This window comes from Zosterops lateralis (genome assembly GCF_965231275.1).
Source record: "Zosterops lateralis genome assembly, chromosome: Z".
NCBI classification, from domain to species: domain Eukaryota; kingdom Metazoa; phylum Chordata; class Aves; order Passeriformes; family Zosteropidae; genus Zosterops; species Zosterops lateralis.
The window spans coordinates 53,536,472-53,558,616 of NC_139800.1; the positions used below are offsets into that span (position 1 = coordinate 53,536,472).

At 41.6% G+C, this 22,145-nt stretch overlaps 1 protein-coding gene across 2 annotated transcripts in view; it reads right to left on the reverse strand.

Annotated features, from left to right (window-relative positions):
• The window catches only part of LOC310922977 (PALM2-AKAP2 fusion protein-like), a 105,981-nt gene extending 84,839 nt beyond the window's left edge, over nucleotides 1-21,142 (reverse strand). Inside the window, exon 1 of one of the 2 annotated variants that reach the window (XM_083884017.1) lies at nucleotides 21,071-21,142. In XM_083884017.1, coding sequence (XP_083740143.1) covers nucleotides 21,071-21,136 — 66 coding nt within the window. In that variant the 5' untranslated portion in view covers nucleotides 21,137-21,142. Of the gene's footprint in view, nucleotides 1-8,795; nucleotides 8,885-21,070 lie in introns of those variants that run through there. The other variant, XM_083884018.1, reaches the window with a different exon arrangement.
• Between the last annotated feature and the right edge of the window lie 1,003 nt (nucleotides 21,143-22,145).

A 22,145-nucleotide genomic window follows, 5' to 3' on the forward strand; every position in this document is an offset into this window, starting at 1 on the left:
CCAATTCTTCACACAAAACTGAGTGGGGCTCAACCTGAGCCCAACCCTGCTGCTCTCCAGAGGTTGTGCATTGTAGCATGAGTACTGTCCATGTGTCACAGGCTGACACAGAGGAAAAGATGGCATTGGTTACACTGGTAGAGGCACTTTAGTCTTTAATTATCTCAGATCCACTGCATCTGCAGATGAACACTTCTGGCCAATGTAACTTTGCCACAGCTTTAAACAAAATCTTGCTCTCAATTTACTGAATACTGGCATAAGTAAACTCCTCTCACTCTCTTTCTTTCACACCCACCACCATTTTTAATAGAAACTGAGCAGTTGATGTGACAAAACTTATGCATTCTTTTTTCCGTTTTTGCCTCTGGGTACCTTACCAGTATCTAACATGATGACAGACAATGCACAGACAGGATCCTGCACCTGCAGGATTCCAGTTTTATTTTCCTTTCTGCAGAAAGGCATCCCAAAGGCATGGGAAGGGGACCATGTATGTGCTCCTTTGCCCCCAGGGACCTACACCCCAGGCAGCTGGTGATCATCTGGTAATATCCCATTGGAAAGCCCCTTTTTGACAGTTCACTCTGCCAAGAACTTAGGGAGTTGGCTTGATTTCTCTTCAGAAAGCTTGGATAATACAGAGTGTTGGAGCATGCAAAAGAACACTCCTATCATCCTTTCCTTCCAGAAAGAAAACACGTTTCCAGCAGGACACAGTTTAATATAAACCCTATCCAGCTTGTCACTGCAAAGTCACATCCCTTATTCAGGCCAGCAAGATACACTGCCTTGCCAGAGTCAACAAGAACAGTAGGCAAGGCATAACCAACAGCTGAATTTCTGAGTTTTCCACACATCCCACTAGAACCAAAGAAAAAAGCAATTTTGCTACTGAACTGTTGCTGCTATACAGATGAAACCCCTGAATAATAGAGAAGCCAGGGAATGAATGACAGGGAGAATAGCCTAAAAACATTTTACTGAGAGCAGAAGTTCATTTGATAATGACATTTACAAAAAGACAACAGCAAGGAACTTCCCCACTAGAAACATTAATTCTATTGTAGTCTCTTCTTATCAGCACACTTCATTCTGAAAGACTGAGCTAGTTTGGCTCAGCCACCAAATATTATTTGGAATCCAACTCTACTGCTGACCACCAGCACCTAGACCCAAAAAATAAGCAAAAAGTCAGTGGAATTAACTGGCACTCAAAGCTAAATTCTGGGGAGTCCTGCTTATGAGCTGATCTTATCACAAACTGGCTTCAGGACTGTCTAAATATGCCAGTAGCTGTTGTCAGCTTTCCAGTGACAATTCCAAGTGTGATTTTTCTCCCACAAGGGTGATCCTCTTAGCAATTTCAAAATTACCTGAGCTATCTCTAAGTTAATTAGATGGAAAAAGATTTTTCAAGAAGTTTAAGGGCTTAAAATATATCCCAATATGCCAAAAATGTCAACTAATTAAAAGACATTTTTAATTTGAAGTGAGACTTATTTGCTAGAATCTGTCAATATGCACTCTGAGCTGCTGTGCTATGCCACTTCTGTTCTCATTAACCAAGTTGATAAGCACATTTTATACATCAAAATGAGCCTAAACCTGGGCCTTACAAGTGTATCACTCCGGCAAGCCCAACAGGAAACAGGATAGGGTTGTCCCGAGTGCCCAAAAATGCTGCTAAAGGTCCCATTTTCAAAAAGTGAATGGGCAGTTCTTCAGTCTTTGTTAGTTCCTCTTTAAAAGCACATTTTAAATTTTAAAGAACTCTCCAAAAGTGTGGCTGCTGCTCTCCTTCCTCAGAGCTGCTGTTCACCGGAGATTCAGAGGGGACTCATATGGATTTGAGAATCAGAGAGGAAGAACAAGTTTTCATTGGCAATAATGTAAGAGGAAGCCAATATGTCTCTGTTTGACATTTTTAAATTAAACAAAGCCAGGAACTGAAACAGAAGGGAGTAAGTGAAAGTACATGTTATAATGTGGGAAACACTGTGGAGACTGGAAACATCAAATGGATGCAGGACAGACTCAGGCACCTATCAAATCAAAGGACAGCATCTAAAGCCAGCATAGGTTGTTTTGTGCTACTCTTTAGATCTAACTAAATGGTCAAAATGGTTGGTTTGATTAAGCCAGCTTCCAGTGATACACTGACCAGTGTGTTCAGTATATCCACTGCTTTCAGAACAGAAAAATACAGGATTGTCATAACTAGTTTAACTACTGTTGTTCTAAAGGGCCTTTCCAACCTAAGTGAATATATGACTCCATGAAAATACTGAAAATATACAAGCAAATGGAAAAGTCAGACCATAACTTTGTCTCAATTTATCTTTTTAATGACTGCAACCAGCAGCAGGAGCAAAGAACAATGAAGAACTGGATCAGTCTCTGCTCTGCCGAGGCCGGCCAAGCCATGCCAGAACGATGCTCCTGGGAACATGCCCTGGTGTGTCCCCTCTCAGTCACACACTGTGAACAGTTGAAACAACATGGTGTTGAGGCCTGAATGTGTCTGAACTCTCATAGCTACATTTCTTACTAATGCACCTGGTCCTCCAGACATTCCTTGACATTTTGGCCACAGTTATCCTCTCCCAAGGAGCAAGCTGTACCAGTAAAACGTGTCTTGAAAACATTAGGACAGTCAGAATATCAAGCTACAATAGTTTGTTCACCTTGCATATACTTAGTTTTCAAATCAGGTTAAATGACTCTGGGTTTATTGATAGTAGTTCCTACACCAGCATGTGGGTTCTCAAGAGCATTGCCAGCAAAAACCTCTTCTTGTGCTCACCCTTGGGGCAGGGTAGCAGCTAATAGAGAACTCTAAAATTGGAAATAAATGACCCATTTCTGAGGAAAGCTGATAGAAAAATATTTAAAGGTTTGAGATTGGCTTCACACTGTCTTCCTTACAAGGCTACAGGAGTACAGTGATACACTAATAGAACGGAATTAGAGAGACAAAAAGTCTCTGCAAACTGACTCACCAACTTTACAAAAACAATCTTTATTTCTTTACTTGTGCAAGCTGGATTGATATATGTACATCTATTTAATTAGTTTGCCAGTAGAGTTTGGTGCAGGATGGTAATACATCTGATTTCATCTGATTCCAATTCATCTGATCCCTATTTCTGGTCTGTCATTTTCCTGAAACCTGCCCTAGAAGAGCAATAAATAAAAGAAAAAAGTGAAGCTTTTTCAAAGATGGGTGGATCTGGTTTGTATATTAGCAGTTCTGTTAGTAAATTCTTCTCAAGTGGCACTACTAAACTTGCTCCACATTTAATGAGACACAGAAGTAGGGCAGTCCTAGCATGTATACAGATGGAACTATATTTTTCCCTGAAGTAGTGGGGAAAAAATAGCTGTTACTAAATTCAACTCAAACAATGCTGGTGCCGCTGTCCTAGACAATGAGGCATAAGCTGTCCACTTGAATTCTTGGGTTTAACGGTTAAAAAATAACATCCCTGTCGTCAAGTATCAGTCCCTGAGAACAACTATTAGAAAGGAAGCTGCATATATCCTCAGGTGTGTTTGTACCCAGGCCCTGTCACAGTCATGCCTACTCAGTTACTCAGTGACTGAAGCGGTGGTGTTTGTGGGTATGGTGTTTATTTATCTGCTTGGTTGGCTTTGTTTGCTTGTTTGTTTTGGGGTGTGTGTGTGTTTAAGTGAGTATAATCCTAACCTGTTACCAGTTTAAAGGTATTTTAAAATTACTGTGAGAGGAGACTTTTTTTTGCTATTTTGTTAAAGCGGTCAGCTTCAACGACTAAAAAGGGAATAAATGAGATGCATATAAGACACCCTGCCCTGCCAGGACTACATGCACTACACCCTTAAAAACTCTTCCTGAATCATGCATAAATTATATAAACAGATGCTTCATACAGCAACACAGAAACATGTAGAATAAAGTGGAGACCCCTTCTCTTCTGAAGTACATATGGTGATGTGAATTTAGTAACTTATACACAGAGTGTTCTGCTCTTTGTCCCTTTTAAACTCAGAAACATGGGGAGAATAGGAAAATTATGATGCCCAGAGCCCCAAAGAAATCAGTGGAATCAACAGATTCTGGAGAAATAAATTCCAGAGCTTTGGAAATATTCCTTACCCTAGATCATGATTCATCTCTTCAGTCAATTAGATAAAGATGGAAAGAAAATTCAAAAATGAACAGAATACTCTTTCATGATTCAGTAGCACATATCAAAGTTTTCCATAGATCTTCTGAACATCTTTTAAATCAATAATCCTAACCTTTCTAATAGATGCAGATACATTTTGGAGGAAGTCTGATTTATTTTAAATACAGTATTGTTTTTCTCTGTTATTAATAAGGGACTGAGTGAATCATTTTCTGCCAGTATAATACCTATATGCTGGCAGAGTATAGGTATTCTGAATAGAATATACTTGCTTTCACACTACATTTCATGTAACTCTTGCATTAAGCAATGTAATGCTTGACTCTTATTACAATACAGTGTTTTAATAACATTTCTAAGGAATTATTCTGAAGAAACAGTTCTCCTTTCTCCTGGAAATCCAGTATCTTACTGTCATCAAAGAAACAAAAAAGCAAACTCTGAACTCTTATTAATTATAAACTTAAATAAAATTATATATTTTTAAACTTAGGTATGGCATGATTCACAGTTATAATCAATTAATTAAGGTTATTCACCACCAAAAAAACCCAACAATTCGTGCTGATAACCCAGAATTTTAATACGAAAGAAGTATCCTCTTTTTTGTTAATTCTGTCACAATACCAGAAAAAACCAAGCACTATGAATGTAAATACTTGGGAAATAAGCCTGCAGTAGCAGCTGAAATTTCAGTTTCAACGTAGTTTGAGTGAAAATTGTGGAACAGTCCTGAAGATTTCCAAGGTAGAGAAGAAATAAGGAGAACAAGAATTCTGTTTTACAGGTGAAAAACTTCAGCACTGATGATTCACACTTGTTTTTCAGGACGGAGTGAGATACACGCGTGGTCTCCTGAAGACATTGTGTCCAACACCTATTTTTTAAAGCTTGGTACACATTTCAGTACTGAATAACCATGACTCTTAACTGATGACAGAAAGTACTGCAAGACCATTGAGATGTCATCTTAGTCAACATCTAGATTCCTGTAATGAACTACAATGACTATGATGACAGGTTACCATTACCTTTTTAAAAACTCCAAAAATTCCCAATCTGACTCTGTAAAAATCTTTCCCATTTGGTGTAATACAGGGATAGTAATGTTACCAACTACAACTGGACATCTGTCATTTTCACATGGCTGAGATGGAAACTATCCCTAATTGACTTACCCCAAGAAGAAGACTGCAAGGTTTGCTTCCTCACTGAAGTCTAACCAGCAAAATAATTTGCCAGGTCCCTCCCCATCAAGCTGTACTGTGAAATACATTCTTAGCAGCAGAAGAATCTCAGATAGGAGAGTTCACAGAGTATGGACTTTGCTCAACTTCAAATATTAATTTACTGGAGCAATGCACACCGAATTCCTACAATTAGTTAAGCACATAAGATGTAAAGTTTTTGAGATATAGAAGGAAAAGAGCACCACTTTGGCATATGGTTCAAAGAAAACAATATAAATTATAGAAATAACTGCATCTGCTGGCATTCATTCAGTGCTGCTGCTATATTTCAAAATTAAACCTAATTTTATAGAACTGCACTCTAGTGGTCTAGGTGAGCAGTCAATTAAAGAACATCCCTCTACGGGACTAATACAATATTTAGGTAAGCCAGCATCATCACCAATTAACAGGCCAACTGTTTTTCCACCATCATTTGAATGCCAAGTCTATCCACATCCACTTCAACGGACTTGGTCTTAGTGAGTGGGAATTATTGGAAAAGACTTTTCCTCAATGAATTGTGAGTCCAGAATTTCCTAGGGAACCTTCATGAAGTTTTGGCATTGAAACAAATATGAAAAAAAAAACCAGCATAAAAATGGGAGACAAGCAACGAAAATTGCTTCAAAATAACACAGAATTCAGGCTAAACTCTAGGCATCCAAGAAAACAGGGTGCACAGGAGAACAAAGGTCTGCCCCTTCAGCACAGCCTGCTAGGAGAGACAGGTGCCACAGCTTTTCACTTTTTAACGGAAGGTGGAAGAGAGACCATTTTGGCAGCTTGAACAACCCTCTTTATCTCACACCCATAAGTGTACTGCCCATCAGTTAAGTCAGAACTGCCTGAGAATCAGTACAGCACCACATTAACGAGAGAAAAATGACACTGTGAATAGTAACAATAGGGACAGTTCTAGATGTTGCTTAATGTAGCTCTTCTTGTCTTGCTATAAATGGAGTATCAATAGCAGTTGCTAAATCAGCAGGTGTTTCCCATAGCAAAAGTGAATTTTGCAGTTTAGACAAGACAAACCAGACATGAATCAAATTATCTTATGATCAAAGTATACATCAAACTGCTCAGGATTCTGCTGGCTCTACTTTTCATGCTCTAAGCCATAAGATCCTGCATTCTTAAGTTAGTCAAAACTGGCTGAAGCCAACAGGAGATTGAAATAATTTAAAAGGACTGCACACATCCCTTCCTACAGAAGCTGCACATCCACAGTGAAGGGAAACAACCATCAGCTCCCACAAGAGTTATTTTTTACTGGCACTATTACAAGGTATCTATAAATATGGCTTAATTTACTTAAGAGCTCACCTGAGACCTGTACTCTTTGGACAGCTAAGAAAACTAACACAAAAACAAGGTATAGTCGTCAAAAGTCAGTATCTGTATGTAACATTTTAAATTTCTGAAAACTTACTTCGGCAGAGACTGCAGCAGGGCAGCAAATGGACTGACATTCAAACACAAAATGAGGACAAATCGATAAAAATCACTCAATACTGACTGGTCAGAAATGCTTACAATGAATATACTTAAATGAACACAATTTCAACTACAACTTCTGCTGTGTGGAGAGATATAAAAATTGTGATCTAAAGACATGAAATAACTTGCGCTTCTTAGGGAAAAAAGAAGTCATACACTCTAACAGATACTGATGTATATATACAACTTCTTTGGGCTCCTGAGGCTACTGGGATCAGAAAACGTAATTGTGAAATTGAAATAAATCCCTGCCAGATAGGCAAAACCTCTGCAAAACACTTACACAGCATGAATACAAATTGACATACCAGAGCTATGAGACAATGCTAGAATCAGAGAATATCATTACAACGTCGAACTGTTAATCACCATTCATAATAAAACAACATGTTTTTTTCATTGGTAAAATCGCGACAGGGGGAATACGCTCCATCTCTTTTAACAGCAGGCTGGTGCTTGTCCCTGATGTACATCTTGTGGGACCTGACAGGCAATTCATCCTCAGATAAAACCCTAACTTCAGTAGGATGACTGCTCTTCAAGGCTAATGGTCAATATTATCAGGTATAGCCACAAGAGCTGCCGGCCTGCTCACCTCAGCAACAATTTCAGGAACTTTTTTGAAAGAGACACCAGCGTTTCGGAAGTTTACACTGCAGTGGTCCTCAATAGGGGCCAAATAAAAAAAGAAATAAAGTATTTCAAACCCATCAACTCGCTTTGCTGTCAGAGGAATCTAAAAATACAAATACTTGGAACAAAGATACAGGGGATTTTCTGTTCAAAAAGGAGAGTCAAGGAAAATCTGAGATCGCCGTGAAAACCACACGCTGATTAAAAACCAGTTACGTCACAGGTTTCTCCAGCTCCCACCGACCCCCGGGCACGCCCCCCGTCCCCATCCCCGGCACCGGGCCCGGCCCACAGACCCGGCTTTCTGCCGGGGACACCGGCCCACAGACCCGGCTTTCTGCCGGGGACACCGGCCCACAGACCCGGCTCTCTGCCCGGGGACACGGGCCCACAGACCCGGCTTTCTGCCGGGGACACCGGCCCACAGACCCGGCTCTCTGCCCGGGGACACCGGCCCACAGACCCGGCTCTCTGCCCGGGGACACCGGCCCACAGACCCGGCTTTCCGTGTGGGGACACCGGCCCACAGACACGGCTCTCTGCCGGGGACACGGGGCCACAGACCCGGCTCTCCGCCCGCGGCCCCCGCCCGGGCTGTGCACGCCGGGGCTGCCGAAGGCAAGGGCAGGAATGTCCCCCCTCGGCATCCTCTCTTCTCTCCTCCTGGCCTCTTCCCTTTCCCTCCGCGCATCCGCATTCTCCTTTACTCTCCTGCTCTCTCCCCTCCCCGCGATTCCATATTCCCTCCTCGCTTTTCCCCGGCCTCTCCTCGCACCTCACCGAGCCCCCTCAGCTCCCCCGCCTCGCCCTGCCCGTCCCCGTCTCCCGCTCGGAGGGCCGGCTCGCCGGAGCCGCAGCCCCCGCTGCTCTGCCCTCCCGCTCCGAGGGGCCGCGCTCGCACACACACAGCGCGCACACACACAGCGCGCACACACACAGCGCGCACACACACAGCGCGCACACACACAGCGCGCACACACACAGCGCGCACACACACACGCACAGAGGCAGGCAGACACACACACACACACACACGCACAGAGGCAGGCAGACACACACACACACACACACGCACAGAGGCAGGCAGACACACACACACACACACACGCACAGAGGCAGGCAGACACACACACACACACACACGCACAGAGGCAGGCAGACACACACACACACACACACAGAGGCAGGCAAGCAGGCAGGCAGACACGCAGGCGGGCGGACGCCGGGCGGACAGGCGCATCCCGGCGCTCGGCGGTACCTTATCCAAACCTCTCCCGCTCCTCTGGCTCGCGGCGTGCGCTGGCAGCTCCGCGCGCAGCCCCGGCACGTCGAGTCCCCTTCCTCCTCCTCCTCCTCCTCCTCTTCCTCCTCCTCTTCCTCCTCCCCCACTTCCCTCCCCGCCCGCCCCCTTAGCCGACGCCAAAAAGGGGGGCAAAGCCACCATCCGCCTCGTCCCGCCCCGCCCCGCCCCGCCTGGTCCCGTCCCGTCCGTCCCGTCCCGGCGGGAGAAGCGGGCACCGCCCCCGCGGCCCCCGCCCGGCGCGCTCGGGTTACCCCCGCCCGGAGCCTCTCCTGTTACCGCGGGAGGGAGGGGAGGGAGCGGGGAGCCGGGGCTCGTCCAGGAGGAAAGGAGCGACTCGCCTCCGGGGAGTGCACAGCTCCGGGGGGTTTCCAAGCCACGGGCTCCGGGCCGCTTTCTTTTTGTTTGGTTTGAGTTTGATTTTCTTTATTGCTGTGGTTTTGGCTGCCTTTTTTCCTTTCTTTTTCTTATTTGTTTGTTTGTTTGTTTTTCTTTTTTTTTTTTTTTCTTTTTTTTTAAGTAGGTAGTACTACTGTCCTGGGCTTCTTCAATGTTGCCTTGAACCCAAATATGCTTGCAAGGATTTTCCCACTCATCTGCTGTCCTTCCTATGAAGTAGCTCTGACTTTTATTTTTGGTTTCAATACAAACTTAATTATCCCCTCAGCTCCTGTGCCGGAGATGAGGAACAACTAATCCTTTCTTTGAGCTGGAGATGGGGAACAATTAACCCTCTCTTAGACCTGCTCATGGGTTTGTAGATCTCCACTGTGATCTCTGTACATCATTATATTTCGTGGCTGAAGAGCTGTAGATCGCTCTCACGGGGACCTTTGTCCACAGACTGTTCTGTTCCTCTTACCATCCTTGATGCACTCTTGAGCATGACCCTGATCTAATAGATGTAAATTTGAGTTGAGGAAATACACAGGATTTAAGATGTGATTCAAACCATGGATTCATACAGTGGCACAATGATGTTTTTTCTCGACAATACATCATGAGGAACTTTTGAGCACAGGAGGTGATGTTTCTATGGCCTGTCATAACTCTGAGATTTTACTCATGCCCAGCTCAGAGCCCAGCATTTTTGATGGCCGTTTGTCCATGTCTGTCATTTTACATTCACCTGTACTGGATTTCTTATATTGAACATTCAGTCTCATAATGTCCAGGTATAATTCTTCACAATCTTTCTTCTTATTACTGCCAAATAAATGAATTTTGATGAACTTTGCTATTTGACTCCATTCCCAGGTAAGGCACGAGTACATTGAACAGCACGCATTGCCACACTGACCCTTGCAGAACTCTACACAATCCAGCACCTCCCTCCATTGCGAGGACTGGTGATTTATTCCTGTACTTTGAATTTTATCTTCCAAGCAATTACTGGGCTATACCAGGGCTTTCCCTCTTGTTTTCTCTGCTTAGTCTCCTTAAAAGTCTTTGTCAAGAATCTTTTAGACACTCGGTCTGATATGGAAATTAGGTCACCCTTATCCATGTTTTTGTTGACCTTTTCAAAGACCTCCAAAAGGTTTGTTTAAGACAGGACTTTACAGCAGCAATGTTGACTCTTCTCAGATAGATTGCATTAAGTGTCCTTTAGTTCTAACCCAATTAGCATCTCTGTATTTGGACACTACAGGCATGAGGTTTGCAAACCTCTAGCTCTCCAGTCTGTATTGAAGTTTAGTTTCACGTTTTCCACCCTCCACTCTTCAGTCACCAGTGTTTTAAATGGGAGGTTTCATGCTGCTATTGGTAATTCAGCTGCTGCATTCTTTGTTGAGAGCTCGAGGACACAGATGTTCACACAGAGGCATGGTTGCTACCTGAAAACTGTGTGATAATGAAAATGGTTTATAATAAAACCTAATGGTGTATGGAAACTGAGGCATACATATGTAAGTGCAGATCTGTAAGCTGGTGCTATTAATGTAAGTAAAAAGCTATCCTAATAATTAACTACAGATGCCCACAACCTTCTTTGCAAATATATGTGTCTGAAAGCACAGAAGTAAGTATGAGAGCACACTAATGAATATGAAAACTTACAAGAGTATGGTACAGGCCCACCAAGGTCTTGGACCCAGGGAACTGTCTGCCATTCTCCCTACTGGGAACCATCTGTTTTTTCTTTTTCAGACTATGTTGTAAATTCTCTGGACAAAGGATGAGCTTTTTAATGAATATTATTTACTTGCCACCACCACGGGGCACAGGAAGAAGAGAGATCAGCTCTGAACAGGGGTGTTAGAGCTGCACCATCTAGGAATGTTCCCCAGGAGTGCCTGCAATGCAGCTATCTGCCCAAGGACAGGGCTCCTAGCCTTCGTCCTTCTAGGATAAGGTAGAACCACAGTACATCCTCATTCAACCTAAATGCAGAGAGAAGGCAGGGAGCAAAGGAAAGCTGCACTGTGCATGGACATGTATTGCTGATCCTGCCCACCATCCTGCCCTGCAGGCATTATGAGTCTGTACTCCCAGGCCTGGCATGCCATCCAAATGGCTATATGGGGATATGGAGGAAGAGGAAAAGGAGCATGGGGGTTGCATCCTTTTTATATGTTTCACAGGTCTGATCACTCTTTATTTGGTTTTTGGGAACTTCAGCTGCTAGAAACAGAATAAGGCAATTATCAGAAGGGAGGAAGGGAAATTAATTAGTGGGTTTTGCTTGTGGAAACCTTCAGAACCATGCAGAAATGTCTCCTCCATGCCTCAGAATCATAATTAAAATAAGCATTGTCAAATATCATGCTTTCTGAAGGCCTCACGTTTTGGAAACTGGTAGTACCAGACTGTGGAGAAGGATCTGTGGAAATCAACAATGTTACACTGTCAAAGGGGAAATTTCAGAGCTCCTCTTTTTGGGTTCACACTCCTCTATCTTATTGTCCCAACAATTACCTTCTGTCCCTTTCCTGCTTTCTGGACTCATACAAGATTGGACTGATGTGTGTGACTGCAGCACAGATTTTCTTGTTTGGTAAAGCAGTATCACAAATGAGACTGATGCATTTTGTTAATGCTCTGCAATTTCTTTACAGCATTACAGAGAGCTTCAGATAGAGGGAAGGAGCAATAAATCTTTGCCAGAGTGCAATCTTCCCTTATTTTTATTGTAATGTTAAAATACCTTTACCTAAATAATGAATTGCAAGATCAGTTGGTATTGTCCTAAAAACTCTGAAAGGAGGAATAACATAAAGATAGCTGCATTAACCAAATATTTGTCAAGAAAAATAGTTATTTTTAACACTCACATGACAGTTCTCCCCTTGTCATTCTGTTTCAAGCCTGCTTTATGTGCTTGTGAACTGAAAAGGTATTATCCCCAGTATCACTTCATTCCTCCTCCAATTACCGCCTAATTTACATCCCAAGACTGGGCTGAACATGTTGGAAAAATTGACAAAACCAGATCCTGAGGTTAATGTAGAGTCTTGGAGAACATCAAGGAACCGTGACTGTGTATCTGAACTTCCACTTGCAGGGGACTGCAAAACTGAGGATTTTTTTCTACGTCTGCAGCCTGTGGACACGTGGACTAGCGCCACTGAAGTCAGTGGTAATGGCAGATGCTCAACATCTCTGACAAACGGGCCATGTGCTTGTGTGAGACCTTGTTATTATACAAAAGGCTCTTATTCCTGCTCTTTTTATCTCTGCCATATAAACTGACCTAGTTTACAATCTGCCTCTGTACAGATGTGTGCTCTTCCATGGGCAGAAAGGGGATGGAACCATTGCCAACAAAGACTGCCTGGAGTTAGAAAGGGGAAGAGACACAGGGCAGCTCAGGATGGGGAGATAAAGAGAAGGAAATGAAGGACAAGGGTGTTTGGAGGAGAGGAGAGAGAAATAGGAAGATGAAAGAGTGAAGCTGTATCAGTATCTGCTGCTTGTGCTTTATCCAGAAGACAGATGAGTTACTCAGAATTTTTTCTTTGGGACCCTGGCAGTATAGGGGAGCCTGGTAAGGCAGATTTTTTTATTGTTATGCAGTGAAACTTAAAATGGAGAATAATTCTAAGAAGATAAACCTCATCCTATTAGACATTTTTTCAGGCTGCTCTTTACAGTCCAGCACACTATTCATGTTCTCTACAAACTCTAAAATACGCTGAGAGAGCAATGCAGAATAAAGAAAAGAAGGAAAAAACTGTGGTAATGATGCTGAATATGCCAGGTACTTTTATAGCATTTATTAAATGCAATGCAGTCTTGAAAGGTGATGTGTGATATGGTAGCCTTCATGCTAAATTCTACTGAATATGAAAAATGAGTTTTGCTTGGGATGCAGATTTTTAAGTGTCTTAGACTGGCTGTCAAAAATTTTGTGATTAATTTTCTTTTTCTTGTGTTTCTAGTTATTTCTCTATCTGCAGAAAAACATGGAGATGAGCTGTATGAGAGAATGCACCAGCTTATAATAATGTGTATGAGATGAAAATGGTACTTCAGTGTATTCTCTGTGCATTTATAAAGCTAATGAGTGCAGAAACCCTCCTGTCAGCTCTGGGAAGTTTAGAGGTCGTATTCATAAATGCTTTTCATTCAGTGCAGGAATGAAATGTTGTGAATTACAGAGGCAGGGAGCTGCTGATAGTGAACTGACTGGAGATCTCTTCTATTCCTGTTACTGGTGTTGACTTGTGATGTGATTGAAGGCAAGTTACTTTCCCTTATTTGTCTATATGAGTTGATGAGTTTTAGGATAGGGACTGGCAGTTAGTGGGAGCTGGAAAAACATAATAGGACCTCGGCTGTGGTTAAGGAGTTCAAATAGAAAAAGTTCATACACAGAATGAACTTAAAAATTCCTTTCTGAAGTTATTCACCTGACAAACAAGCTCATTTACACACATCTATTATGTGGTGGAATAGCTTGGCAAGATCTCTATCAGCCACTCACTACATGAGTAATCTCATTGTCTTAGATGTGACTCCTTGAGTGAGTAATGTTTTAGTATTGGCTCCATAAACTGAGTCACCATCAGCTTAGGAACTACGAACTACGTGTGCAACCCTGAAAGCACATACCACACAGTATATTGTGTTTTACTGCAATCAGTTCTGTCACAGGAGTAATACCGAGTAGTAACTGTTTCTGTCATCTACACCCACGTCAAGAAGTTACTCTGTTCTGCGGTCGAAAAACCGGTTAAGTTTCACTGGCATCATGTTCTCTGCCGTTCACAGGAACTGTTAGTTTCCCTTCACAAGAAATCCGAAGAAGTATTCAGTACCTGTGGTATTGTAAGGAAAAATCTCTTCTATTGCAGCTTTCAGGAATACCATAGCATAACCAACTCGTAGATCTCCCCCCCTGCAGAAAATGCAGTCATTGCAAATCTGGAGCTGTAAAGTTTCACTTAAAGTTCTTTACAGTCTTGCTCCAGCTAGCGTTTCTGCTTTGATTCATCCTGCCTTATCTTTGTCTCATTATACCCACTTCCACAATAGGCCCTGTTTCTTTCCCCTACTGTGAGCTTTTTGACTCCTTTCAGCCTGCTCCTTTTCGTAAGGGTAGGAAAAAAAAATCCCATTCAGTAGTATCCCTCTTTTATTTTACAAACCCCTCTTTCAAGTCTGCTTTGTCAATAGCACCAACATAAGGCAGTCCTCAAAGATGTCTTGCCATGTCCTGCTTGCCTGATTGAGCCAATCGTTCTTAAGCCACTAAGTGTATCTCTATGTATTTTTCGAATTACTGCTTCCACAGGAAGAGCCACATAAATATAGCAACCCCTTGTTACTACAGCATTACATGTTCTACATTTATATCAACTGGTGGGGCATGATAAACATGCCCCATGGACTACAGTACTTCAACAATTATGTACAGTTGCATATTGTTCCGGCAACAGAACAGGCAAAGCAAAAAGATTTAAAGAGCAGTCATTATTTTAGAAATAGGGAACCTCTGTAACTCTTCTATAACAATACTTGAATAGCATATTCTCACAAAAAGCATTTGTTTGTGTACTAAAGAGCTTGATCCAAAGCCCAATGGAGACTCTTCCAGTGCATTCAATAAGCTTTGGATTAAGTCCTTCCTGAGGAACAGATGCAGGCTTTTATTCACTACCAGTGGAACAATAAAAACAAGACAAAGAATAAAGTTGTCTGCAGAGAATAAAGCAGTGTTGTCCTGCAACAGCTTAAACACATTAGGCTCTATAGTTAAAAGAAAGTACTGTAGAGCTGGTCAAATTGTTTGTGTAGGCAGTTCACAAAATGTACAGCCCAGAAATGTTTAAGTATCTACACATAAACACCCATACGTAGTGTATTTCACTGATTATTCAACTTCGTAGTGTTTTCAAAAAATGAGTTTTAAATATAACTATAAATTCCAGTACTTCACGCAAAGATAACACAGAAATAATTTGTAGCCATTAAGATCAAAACTGTGATGGAAGAAGGAGACGGAAGGTTTTTTTATGCCATAGCTCTTTGAGGGATCCAGAGTGTTAACTGAGACCTGGACTTCAGGCAGGTTTTCCTTTAGTAAGTTTATCTCATTCAACATAGTGATTTCTTATCTGGCCCATGATGTTACCCAAATGCAAGCCATAATGGGCGCTGATGTGCTGAGACCTCTCCTGCCCCTGCAGGAAAAACTAGGGCCAGAGTCACCCCAGGAAAAGAGTCTGATAAGGGAGATAGGCAACTGTGGGAGATACGGGAGAATAGACTAAAGTAAAGTGACAGCAAACAAGAGGAACAATTAGCAGAAATTGAGCTTTAGCAGAAATTGAGCTTTAGCAGAAACTAAGTGGGGTGGGAACCAGGGAGATGCAGCAGAGAAAAAATATGAAGAGAATGTAATCAGAGGCTTTCAATAGGCCCGTGTTATCTTGTGAAGAAATGTACTGATAAAGAAAGAGTGAAAAGTATGTTAGAGAAAGAGTGAAAAGAATGTTTTTGAAGCACCTGCATGGATTTATGTGGAAAGTAGAAATTGGAAAAGAAGCATGATTAGAAAAGATTGCAATCCTAGCAAAAAAAGACGTTCATACTGAATACGTGGAGAGCGACAAGGTGGATTTTGAAAGAACTGAGCAGCTGTTAGTGTCTGGGGCAAGAAGGTGTGATGAGCAGAAAGGGACAATACACAAAACTGTTCCTAGCCTTTTCAGCTGACAAGTAGCAGCCTCCAAAACAGGTCAGTTTTCTTAAATTCTGTACATCTGATTGCTAGGCAAAGCCATCACAGTAGTCACTTCTGTTTCAAACATGAACTAAATGGAGAAAGGCACATTTTGTCGTGGCATCTTTTCCTGGAACATTACCGTAGATGTGCTCTGACAATAATGAAGAAGAGAAATTCTTCTGCCTTCACTTTCACTCCTACATGAGAACCCTCTCAACCTCCAGTGACTGAAATCCCAACTACACAGAACATCAGGACGCTCTTCCCATACTCCTTACATTTTCCCCTTTAAGTTGCTATAGTCTTAGTGAATGGTCCTGCAAATTCTCGATACCTTTCAATCTTCTGAGTTTTGCACATTGAAGTGCTAATCTTCAGCAGTTAAGCTGCCTTCTCAACACACTTTACCACGCCCTCGAAAGAGAAAGGCTAGATGCTTATTCCTTCCAGCGCTATTGCAATGGTGTTAAATGCCTCCACCTAGAATGTGTCCTCTCCTGCAGAGTGAGTGCCAACACTAGAAATGACTGAGAAAACCTAGACTACCTAAAGGTTCTCAGAAAATCGTAGTCCAGCCTGGGAAAGCAGTGATGAGAACAGGCAGGAGCCAGCTGGGGAAAGCATCAGCTGCAGGAAATAAACTAAATAAACTATTTTGCTCTTTGAAGTTGGCTACTACCTCTACTACCGGTGTTTTGCTGCATACTGTGTCTGAATTTCAGCAGTACCTGATCATGGTGGGCATAGCAGCAAGATACACCTGAAACTGCCTGAAGAGTCAGGGAGAAGGGGATATAAGGCCACACAGGCTTACACTTTGAAAGATGACCAGGGACTTTTGCTGTCTGACCTCACAATCTTCAGATACTTGTACTATGCAGAAAAAGCATTTCCATTATAAACTGATCTAGAGTGCTGAAAATATAAAAGCCTTGGCCATTTTGAGTTATCTGGAAATTTTTCATCCACAACACATTTATGGCAGCAGGACAAGAGGGAGGATGAGGCAAAGGGGCATATCCTAGATCTACTTGAATTGTTTGTTTGTTAGCAGCTGCATAGTGAAATTAATAAATTTTTCCATAAATTTCTGGACTCACTTAGGTTCTTTGGTGATATAATATTTTATAAAACCAATGGAAAAAAATTAATGTTCTATATTTCTGGTAAGATATGACATCAAAATATTAGAACTGCAGGACAAATTCAGCCTACTGCTGATCTTTTTTCATGGTCCTAAAGGTTTTGTTGAAATTAGAGGTTGTTCACCAAGACAATCTCTCAATCTCCTGTACAGAAGTATTACAGAATAAACAAATGTTGTATATGTACATCTTTCTTGTTTCCAGTCAGCAGCAATAATGGTGGAAATATAAAGACAACCAGCTGCAGTTTGTGCTACTCCCACACACGTACTCTTTTTGAGCAAAGGCTGCAAGAATTCAGTAGGTTCAGTAATAAACTACATGGTATTCTGAACCTGCACTCTAAAGAGAGCTGCAGGCACAACAGGATGCGTTTTAAATACAACAATGAAGAGGCAGCGTTTTGCTATTTAGAAATGAAGGAAGAAACATAAAAAAGCCTCCAAGATTACTCAGAAACTTTGGCTTGTTCAACAATAGGTCCAATTTGGCTAGTTCAGAGCATGTTACATGTAATGGCTCTTAGAGAAGACTATAAATTCCCCTCTGGTGAGGGAGAGTATTCCAAGTGTAGCACTTGTTTACTGATCCATATCCTGTCTTCACTGGTTATGAATGTCATTACCTATTTGATATAATAATTTTCTATACTTTAGTGAAATCCACACAAATTACCATTGACTTGGTACCAATGAACCATACAGTCAATAGCACATCAGGACTTAACTGTAGTTTGTTGCTTCTTTGTAAATAGTTCATTAAAGGGAAGGGAACTTTATGGCCTTCCCTTGGAGTTATTTATTAAAAATAACAGAGATATGAGGATTTCTCTATCCTGTTTCTATTAATTGAAAATCTTATTGAAACTATTCTGCTAAAAGGTCTGCATAGATCTTTTTTGGAGTTGATCTAGAACTGATAGTTTTCTTATATGAAAATAGCACTGCCTGTTTCACATTTTAACAATAGAAAGGACAATCATTTGGGGTATCTCTGTCAGCAAACTTGGAAGTTTATAACCAGCTGCTCCATATCATCTTTGCCTCAAACATCAGGATTGTCCATCCCACAAATTGTTAGCACTTAATTAAAGAAAATTTTAGCTCTTTGTCATTTTCTATGACTAAATTAATCTTTTTCCCATGTGGGTAAGGGTACTCTCATGGACTTTATTAACTTTCCTGTGCTGGCATTTTGCTGATTTTGCTCATGCTACATTAGTGGCAACACTGAGCCAGCCTCCCTTTTACAAAATTATATCATTAAACCTCTTCCTTCAGCAGGAGTTATTTATTAAAAAATGGCACCTTTTTTTTCCAAAATCATGGAGGGAACAGTACTAAGTCATACTTCGTTCTGTGTGATGTTACACTCCAAAGCATTTGAGGTACTGTGCTATTAAAACAAATTGCATTCCACAGACACTGAACATTTCCCGCCTCTTCCTTAAGTATGACCTTAACTTAAGCTAAAGAATGTTAGGGGCTGATTAAACTCCAGCTGAGAACTTTCCCAGCAGCCGTAGAGGTCCTCCTGGTGACATTAGAGCTGCCACAAAGCTACACTACATTGAGTAGAGCACTGATAGCAACCAGGGCACAATGTCTGGGAATGCCTGTGCAGGTCCATGCTCCAGCTCCAATCAGAATAATTTAAATATCTGATTTAGCCATAACATAAAGGGCTTTCATTTTGACTTTTTTGCCCTATCAATTGGGACCTTGCTTTCATTGCTTATGTTATAAATTATTTCCCTAATGAAAAGTAGTTTATTATTGACTGGTATCTCTGAGGATGCATTGACTTGCTGCTTTATATAGATTTAAATTTGGTAATTGTTTTTGATACCCAGGAGTGTGAAATTCCATGTTATGTTGTCCATTGTAAATTGTTAATTACACGTAGTCAGATTCATATTTGTTATTAGTAGATCTGTTTTGTTTTGGTGTTTTTTAAACATCATCTTGTTCCAGCACTATTTGGATTTTATTAGCACAGTAGAAAATAAAAAAAGAAAGCCTGTAGGAAATCTGGATTTTGAGAAAATTATAATTTTTTTAGCTAGTAAAAGAAAGAAGTGAACATTGTAAGAAAAGTCAAAATGTGTCTTGTGTTTATATTTTCATTCAAAAAAAGAAGTTATGCAGATGCTGGCTTGAGCTGATTATTCACCATGGCTTTAAGATATTTAAGGTAGCAGTGATGTGAGCTTCTCACACAAGATTCACTCACAGACCAGAAGAGGACACAAATTTGCTATATTTTATCTTTAAATGCTTCTGTAAAAAATTTAATTATAATTAAAGAATCCCAAGCAAGCCTACTTCTGTAGCAGATGTAGGAAATATGCTTCATCAGTCTCATTTAAGAGCCTAGATTGCTGCCTAATTTCATTTTAAGAAGTGTGAAAGATTAAAATAAATGTAGGCATTAATATGGCCCATGTATACTCAAGTTTGCATCTTTAAAAATGTCTAGTTTATAGTGTGTAATAGATGTAAAATATAAATTTGCGTATAAAATTGTTGTATTGAAAAGTATGGACTATTAAAAAACTACCAGGGACATTCCCCAAAATTTCCAGACTTGTTTTGCAACTGTAGAGTACCTTATTTGCAACAGAAACAGCAGGACCTGGCAGAAGATGGCCCATACATCTAGGAGGAATGTCTACTTTACATCCACTTAAGAGCCTGATGTCAATCTCAAAAGACAAACTACACCTGTACCCTGAGAAAGAACTCAGGAAGATCCTCTGGACTCACAGGAAACCAAAATTCAGGATCACATAAATGATTTGGATTTTCATCTACACCCCAGAGAAGAAGTTCAGGAAACAGTTGGGACTTACAGGAAATCCTTTCAAACCAAGACCAGGAATACAAAAAATACATGAATATTCGGACTTTCTCAATAATCATAGCCTCCGGACAAAAATGTATAAAACTGTACCTCAGAAACCCAGCATTTGTGGGCACGGTCAGATAGCACCGTTGTTGCTGTCAGCCTGTCCACCTGACATTCGATCGATGTTGTTTTTATTGTGGCTTTGCAATCCAATCTTGGTAAATTGTTAAATAAATTCTTTTATTTTGAATTGGCTCTTAATAATTTATAACATAGTGTAAAAATTTTGGAGACACCTCTAGTTTCTAACATGGTTGTTTTTGGCTTCAGACAGCAACTTCTTCAGCAATGTCAGCCACCGTGAAGATGAATATCTTGGCCCTGCAGGAATTCACTTGCCCATTCACCACCTTTCCACTTTTTATCTTACTGACAATTTCATTTCCTGCTGTTAAAAACACATGGGTGCACACAATCATAGTGAGAACGACAAAGAAAAAGGAGTATTCTTGTCATGGCTTTTCCAGCAAAAAAGTGTTTCCACATGCCACCCCACTACACCAGGCTATACCAGCTGAGTCCAACACTTCTCAGACACTTACCCTTCTCATGCTGAGAAGCTGCCCACAGGAAGCTGCCCAGCAGATGAAAGGAGGTGGGATAGCAGTATTTGCAGGGGAGCCTGAGAAGGAGAGAATAGAACATGCAAGGCAAGATGTGTGGGAGATTGGCTGATAGCGAGGAAGGATAGAGCATTGGTTTGACACCATCTTCCATGAAGTGCCAGGATTATGTAACCAAACTTTTGAAGAGATTCACTTTTGTTGAAATCCTGCTAATCCTAACCATCGCACCAGATTTGTAGATATTCAGAAAGAGGGCCTGCAGAAGCCAAGTGAATACAGTTTATACCAATGGGGTCTGCTGTGCAAAACTACTCCCAGTATGATAGCCTCCTTGGAGCTGAAGATGAGATGCACTCCACAGAAGGTGGGATCCATCAAGAATTATGTTTGAGCGCAGTGCAGATCCCTGTGCCTCCCACAAGGACACAGTGAGAGGAGACTTACCCCTGCACCCTTCTTGGCTTCAGAACTTTCACAGGAGCATGGTCCCGATGGGTCCCTCAGCAGCATAGCCAATCCTCCTGCACCTACAAAACCAGAGACATTTATTGCCCATGGGGGAATACACATGGATGAGAGGTTACTTTGCTTTGATTGGATCCATTTCTACCTACCACACTCTGTCACCAGCCTGGTGTTTTGTCAGTGTTGTTAAAGAATGTAGAAAGGCTACAAAAACTATGACTGATAAATACCTTTGCCAGCTGGAGACAGCTCTGTGTGCTGCATAGAGGCAGCTGCCTCTGGGGGGAAATGCAATGGGTGCTTAGTATTGACACAGTGTTCCATGGCTCAGGAAGAACATACTCCATTTAAGACTGCTCTGCGGCCATCCCTGTTCCTAGCATGGTCCCCACTGGCAGAGCTGCCCTGGTTTCTGATGGGGCAGTGGGATGGCCCTTGTCACCCCCAGGCAGCTCCCTACACACTGGTTGCTTTGTGCTCACCCATGTTGCTAAGCTGAAGGTGTGCCTGTGCTCACACCATTTCCTGCATGAGCTTGTCCTGTCTCTAGAAGCCAGAAGACTTTTCATCACTTCTGTGCATCCAAAGGGCAGGGTAAATAAGAGTATCTAGACCCCTAACCGAATGTGTCATTAGAGAATGTTGTTTTGTCATTCAGGAAGCAGTTATCACTGCTTATTGAGTCATGTCAGGTCACAAACACGGCCTGCAGGGCAGCCTGTCTGGGAAAATCTCTGCACTTTATTTTTACATCAAGCTTAGGCCTTGAAGAAGGTAAGAACATGTCTGTTGATATCACCTTCCAGTACCATCTTGTTTAAGCACAGCTAGCCACAGACAGCTGCTTTTGGAATTTCCATAGCAATGGCAATAATTAAATTATATTGGGTTAGAGTCAGATTAAATCAGTGAATATTTTCTAAGATGTGAAATGAAATTATAGGGTTTACACGATCTCCTCTATAAAGAAGCAAGTTGTGTAAGGATTTGTATATCATCTCCAGTAGCTCTGCTGAAGATACACATTGACACAGGAAGTACATTGAATAATGTT